The sequence below is a fragment of the Hibiscus syriacus genome, unplaced genomic scaffold, assembly GCF_006381635.1.
Source record: "Hibiscus syriacus cultivar Baekdansim isolate YM2019G1 unplaced genomic scaffold, ASM638163v2 tig00110776_pilon, whole genome shotgun sequence".
Lineage (NCBI taxonomy): Eukaryota > Viridiplantae > Streptophyta > Magnoliopsida > Malvales > Malvaceae > Hibiscus > Hibiscus syriacus.
The window spans coordinates 571801-578963 of record NW_024062857.1 but is presented as its reverse complement, the minus strand read 5'-3'; the positions used below and the strand labels follow the sequence as shown (position 1 = coordinate 578963).

The following is a 7163-nucleotide window of genomic DNA, read 5'->3' as shown; positions in this document are numbered from 1 at the left end:
TGGAATGACTTGGGGGAGTTTAAAAGTATGAAAAATTGATAAGGTACCAATTTTCTATGCTTTAGGTGTCGATATCATAGAATTTTAGAGGTTTAATACTTGTTTGAATTTTTGAATGGATTTATCATTCGAGTATGATATCAAATAGAAATATTGATACTTATACAATTATAATATAATATATATTTAAATGTTTTATTATGATTATAATCTAATATATGTTTAAATATTTTGTTAATCTATTGATAATGTATACACAGCCTCAAAAGTAGTTACTTGACATAATTGGCTAAGTTAATACTATGTTACTTTTTTTTAAGTTTGATTTGGTTGCCTTATAAGAATGCTTTTGTTGCAATTTGGTGCCTCCATGCTTTATTGTGAGCTGTTTATGCTATTATAGATTCGATTGTGTCCCATTTTCTGCTCTGATTTCATCACGAGCGAGTCTTCTAATTGAATAGAGGGTGTTGTAGAATTTGTATTTAACAAAATTTATATATAAATTCTTTTATTGTTTTTCATATGTGATATTTTTTAATATATTTAAATATATATATATATATATATATATATATATATATTATAACATAAGATATTTTCTTTTGTCTATATCCCGAATATGACAAAATCTAATTACAATTAAATTATTTTATGGGCAAAGTTAGAAAATATTTCAAGACAACAACATAAGCCATAGTTTAAGGACTTCCATATAGTAACTAATTCAAAGAAAATAAGTGTTATTATTTTTATTTTATTTTTTGAATAGTATGAAATAATTATAAGACAATATAGGTTCAAAATATTTTTTAGTCATTGGTAAATATATATATTTTATGGATATAATTATTTGAATTCATAATTTTTTTTAAATTAATAACTAGTATATGATTTATTGATCAACTAATCCAGATCAGGTACTATAATGACGAGAACGACCCTTCCAACTCAATTGCTTCATTCACAAACGTCATGATTCGAACATTTTACTTTACTTAAAGAATGTAATGCCTCATCCACTAGATCAACTGATTGTTAATTGAATTTAAAACTTAAAAAAAAAACTTATATACTCTTTAATCAATAATGTCTTGATGAATTCTAATTGTTATCTTGAAAGAGTCAAAGCATTTAGCGACAACATTAAACAAAACCGGTTCGCGACGGTTTTACAGTCTTACGGAACCCGCTCATTTGGACACGAAAACGCGAAACGACACCATCCCAAGTTCCCAAACCATCGTCAAAATTCATCGTTTTCCCCCAAATCTCAAGAACCCTTAAGAAAAGTTCCGGTTTTACGTTCGACAATGGGCGGCCATGAAGCTGTGGAGGTTACCAAGACCGTCCTCGAAGTCGCCGACGTCGCATGGGCTGCCTTGGAATGTTGCCACCACCACCACCACCATCGCGACGATGCTCCCAGAAATCATGAGAACTCCAAACTTGAAAAAGAATTGGAAATCCTAAAATCGGAAAACTGACGTTTGAGGAATCAGCTTGAACAGAACCTTAAACTTCGGAATAATCTATCTGAATATCCTGCTCTATTAAACGATTGTCCTCCCGACGTACGTAATTTTCCTTCATTTTTCCGTTTTATTTTATTTTATTTTTCTAATTTCTGGAATTAATTGCAGCTCCATGCTCGGTTGATGTCTACCGTAGATTCTAAAAACTTCTTGAGCCGGCTCAAATCACTTAATGAATCCAATACTAAAATTGAGTTTCCATTCAAGGAAGCTACAGGTTCTTATATACCAAATCTCTTCACTGAATTTTTAAACTTTTTGTTGATTAATTTTTGGCAGGGTAAAGTTACTTTACTGATTTGTTCAGATTAGACATACTGATTCTGTATGGTGATAAGTTATAACAGATAAACGAGGATTTCTCTTCATTTTTAAATCAGCTATTTTCTCATATCATTGTATAGAAATTCATAATCAGACTTGTAAATTATTACCTCATAGGTGGGGTAAATTACTCGGGACAATTGTTGGCGCTATTTCTTTGCTCCTTTTATGTTAGGAATGTATAAATATTGATTGATTAGCTAACATGTTTTTTTTAAATTAGGAGATGATATACGTTCAGTTGAAGTTCTGATTAATGTTGACCAAAAAGAACCAAGTTGGTGGATATGGGTAACTGATGAAATGGTTCCAAGCAATGTTGAAGAGTGGAGTGGAATTGATGATGAGAATTACATTGTTCTTAGTGAAGAGCATGTTGTGGATGGGGTTGCTAACTTTATGGCAAAATGCATATAGTCAAACCCTAAAGCTCAGGTTTTTAGCTACTCAATCTGACTTTCCTTTTCTACTAAATATACCATGTTCGTATGTTTTTTTGTAATTCTGGTATTGCAGACTTTGACCCCAGAAGAACAGCAGAAAAGTAAGTTCCCTGTTAAATAGACTTATCTTCACCCATTTCTTTTTCTTGGTATATTACCTGATAGTATAAATGCCTCATGATAATTGATGGTAAATATTGAGGTCCCGTTCTTTAGATAAATAGGAAGTTGCATTGCAATTCACTGCAACAAATCTACATAGTGGAAGATGGGCAGCAGTGCTGTAATAATTACTAAAGATACCATGCATTAGCCCTTGACTTGTCTTTTGTTTTAAATGGTTGATAACCTTAATCTTTAGACACTTAAAAAGCGGTTTTCTGTTTTATGAGTATGTTGCCTGACATTTCTTCTTCTTCCTGTTCAAAACTTGCTGGTGAAGTTCAGCCTATATTATTTTCCATTGGTTTTGTTACTAATTATCATCTCTTTTCCCCCATTCTTTTAATTAAATGTGAATACCATATAGTGTTTGCTTACTGTGATGAGATTATGAGCAGCTCTGCTGAAAGCAATAGGAGGTGTCAGCAAATTGGAGAAGGTTTTGAACATTTGGCATGCTGGAAAGTTGTTCTATACTTTGACAACATGGGGACTTACTCTGGCTGGGTAAGTTTTCGCTGTTCCTTTTACCAATCTTTCTTTTGGTTTTTTGTATTTGTCAAATTGCCTTCCATGCATGCTTGTTCCTTGTTGTTTGAGAAGAGTTGCTTGCGAATTTAAAACCTTGATCCTTACGGCAATGCATATATATCTTCTTTTAAGAAGATCAAAGTCCATTATAGGTTTTGCATGGATGATTAAATCAGTACTAAATAATTATGGAGCCTACCTAGATATTTAACAGTTGAACTATATAAACGGCACCCCGCACCTCCGCAGCATCATTTTGTATTTCATACCTTAATAGGGATTGTTATTCACTAAAACAGGTATGCCTTTCATATATAGACGATGTAAACTACTCAAGTCCTGCACAACCATTTGCATAGTTATCTTGTAAGCTAAATTCAAGCAATTAATCGAAGCACTGTTTGAACAAACTTATCACCCATTACACTGTGGCATTGAACTGGGAACAAGTCTTTCAGTACCAAAGCATCAATAGAGTGAAAATTATGAAGTTTTTACTGCAAACTTGTACGTATGCAGATTTAAGGAAGATTGGTACTGAAAGATATTCTCAGATACATACTCCAGAATTTAAACATGTGCTAGGTTGTGTCCATGCTCTTATGTAATTTCTAATCTAATGAATTGAGTTTAACAATATCATTATTTCTCTGACTTGGTCAGGTTATATAAGAGCCGTACCATAATGAAATTTGCTGCAATGGGCATTAACACATCCGGCAAAGTTGTAATGAAGGCTCTACGAATGGATTTAACTTCTGTAACTGCATAGCAGAGAAAAGGTCTCTTAAGTGTAGTGACCCCATCATCAAACACCATAGAAAACTTCCATTTTAGCATCAATTTAGTATAGAACACACAAATATCAGACACTTCCAATTGGGGAAGGTATCCCAGCCTTAAGATAAACAGGATTAACCGAAATAACCTCAGAGTTCATAGCTTCCCCAGATTTAACAACAACAAACTGGCTCTCCCTGAACTTAGTAATAACTTCCACACTCTTCATCAGATTCTCCATTGCTCCATTATCATACATTCTGGCCTATCAGCATAAAACACTCTATACTCATCACCAGTAGAAGCCTGGCCTTCATCCAAAACGAACCCAACATTCAAATCCTCAAACTCCTTGGAGTTGACAAATTTGTCACACCCATCAATCCCTCCGATTTCTTCATCAGGAACGTAAGAAATATGAACAGTTCGCAAAGGAGTAAACCCTTTAGCCTTGAGGTTGCGAATGGCTTCCAAGTATTGCATAGCGATGCCCTTGTCATCTTGAGCACCGCGGGCGTAGATTCGACCGTCGGGGGTGAGGGTGGCGGCGAAAGGGGGGTGGATCCATTTGGAAGGTCTGGCTGGGACGGAGTCGAGGTGGGAATTGAAGAGAACCGAAGGAAGAGAAGGGTCGGAGCCAGACCATGTTAGGAGAAGAACTGGTTTAGATGGGACGAATTCAAAGGTTCGGGATTGGAGGCCTATGGCGTTTGCTTGGGATATGAGGAAAGAGACAGGGTCGGCGTAGTTAGGATCAGGATGAGCGGTTTTGAACTGAAGGTAACGACGAAATCGAGCGATGGGAGTGTCTTCTTGGGAATGAACTGAGAAGAAGACGAGGAAGAAAGAGAAGAAAAGGAGGCGAAGATTCGGCATGATTAAGGCGATCTAAGAGTGGAGACTAACTAGGAAGTAAAGTAGTAGTACTCTTTTCTTTAGAGCATTGAAGTACTTAGATTGCAGTAATCTAAGTGGTAAAGAGTTGTACTTAGTTAAGTAGGGTAAAGTACACAAGTCATCCTTTGATTATACAGTGTTATTTTTTTGAATATTTTATTAAAATTTATAAAATGATTTATCGATTATAGGATGTATTTATTGAGTCTTTTGACTATTTAAAGTTAAAATTATCACTTGACTATTAGTATGTTCTAAACTCATTATTTTTTATTAATAATGACGCTCGTCTAAGTTGGACCTTAACTTGTTGATTTGAATATGATAAAATTTGATCTCGGAACTGATTGAATTATATTTTGTGAATCGACTCTCTGTTTACATTTTACCATCGAGCTAATGCTAGAAACATTATATTGTTGAGTCAGTGTTTGAAAGCAACGAGGATGTCAGTATACGTCATTAAAAATAATTTTATCATATATTAATTAATATGTTAACGTCATCGTTAGTTTTTTTAACAAAAAAAGATGAGTTTGGAACATATGAATAGTCGAGTGATTATTCTGTAACTTTTTAATAGTCGGTGGAGTCAACAAAACAACACTCTATAGTTAATGAATTATTTTATAACTTTTAATAATAGAATAACTTAACAAAACACGACCTTATAGTCGGAGAGCCAATTTGTATACTTTACTCTTAAAAGTAAATGTTTTCCAACGTAAACTTCACCATTTTATTAATGCTCAATGTTTTCTTTCTCCAAATCATTGTCCTCTACAAATCTGCTGTCATAACCATTTTTCAGGTGAAATAATTGTTTATTGTTTTAAAAACAGTTATGATTTTATTTTGGAAAAATTAGAGATTTTGGATTAATTGGAATTAAATTGGAAGAGTCACCATCGACCTTTGGATTATGTAGGTTGAATACCTAAAACGATTTTAAGAAAAATCATTTTTTAGACAAAATTTGGTCTGCGTCCAAAGATTCGATTAAATGGATTCGAGAGTCAGTTACGCGCTGGGAAAGATTAGCACCCCACAGCGCCCAAAATTGATACTGTGTCGCTTACACTTTGTCGTAATGGTAAAAATCATGAATCAAATATAAAGTTAAAATATGATCTATTTATTGAGTTTACTTAATTTACTTCAAATTAAATATTAGGGGAAATTCTTTAACTTGAAAAGAAATCTCGAGATTAGCAATCCTCTGTCGGGAATGTTATTTCGACTATTTCTTATCCATAAAGAATATTTCCTAATCATTGATTAAAAAACGCAATTCGAATATAAATTGAGCATCAACATTTGTATAAAATAAAATAAGTTGATATTTAGCGAGACAAGCATTGACTTAAAATAAGTTAATTAACAAAATAAAATCAATTTATTTCAAGTTAACATTTTGTTCGAACGTCGTATTGGATTGCACTACTTCGATCAAGCAATGCTTTCCACGCCTGTTCTACAAATCGTTGTTCTTGAAAATATTCGAGTAAAATATAAAATATTAACGAATAAAATAAGTATTTATCCATCCTTCATGACATTGATTCTTAAAGAATAGAATACATACATAAATATCTAAGAGCCAAAAAACATTGATTAAGCACATACTTAGAACAATACATGATAACATTAATCTCTAAAAAGTTACAGAAACTAATTCCTCATATACGAAAAATTTATACATGAAGTGTATAAATAAGTAAATACACATATAAATATAATATGTACATATGTGTAGTAACGGTGGAAGCAAAATATATACAACTTCATAACATAATTACGGGGTTTCAATTTAAAAAAACAAAATAACTAGGACTAAACGAACAATAAACCCTTAAGATCTTAATACCAAATTATGAATAGTGGTCAGCACGCAAATGAAAATAAACCTAAGGCCTCAAAAACATAAATTACCCATTTTGGATATTAATTACTTCTAGTGACTAAACTGAATATTACATAAATTCACCAATCAAAAATATAAATACTAAAATGAATATAATAACATACATACGAGACTAAAATAAAACATTAAGAAACAAGGGGCTCAAAACCGAATAGAGTAAAATACAATTAATGACCAAAGTAAAACATTACAAAGATACGGGGACCTAAATGATGATTTACCCTAAGTATGAAAAAACGTTGAAGGTCCCCAGTGAAACGACTTCGTTTCGGTAGAGGGATATAAGCCCAAAAACAGTCTTTTTCCCTTCAATCTCTCATTTGCTTCAATTCAGAAAAATAGGGAGAGAGAATTAGAGAATTCTCTCAACTCTCTCATCGGTGGGGAAGCCGCCACCGTTCACCGGTAGCAATCCACGGCGGCTCACGGCAGCCGGAGCGACCTAAATACCCTAAAAATGTTCCTCTTCACTCCCTAAGCTTGAAAACTACCCCCACTCGGCCTAAATCCTTCCCTGGAATTGTAGATCTAGACTTTTACCTTGCGAATGTTCGCCGCTTCCGACGA

At 33.4% G+C, this 7163-nt stretch overlaps 1 protein-coding gene and 1 pseudogene across 1 annotated transcript; one reads left to right on the top strand and one right to left on the bottom strand.

Annotated features, from left to right (window-relative positions):
* The first annotated feature begins 1190 nt into the window (after window positions 1-1190).
* Window positions 1191-3767, top strand: LOC120139840 (annotated as a pseudogene).
* Window positions 3768-4003: 236 nt separating this feature from the next.
* On the bottom strand, window positions 4004-4651 carry LOC120139839 (aminoacylase-1-like). Its single transcript, XM_039154959.1, has one exon. The coding sequence runs from the start codon at window positions 4649-4651 to the stop codon at window positions 4004-4006; it is 648 nt and encodes a 215-aa protein (XP_039010890.1).
* Window positions 4652-7163: the final 2512 nt, after the last annotated feature.

Excerpts from the sequence above, each read along its gene's own strand:
- LOC120139839 (XM_039154959.1), bottom strand. The coding sequence starts at position 4,651 with ATGCCGAATCTTCGCCTCCTTTTCTTCTCTTTCTTCCTCGTCTTCTTC.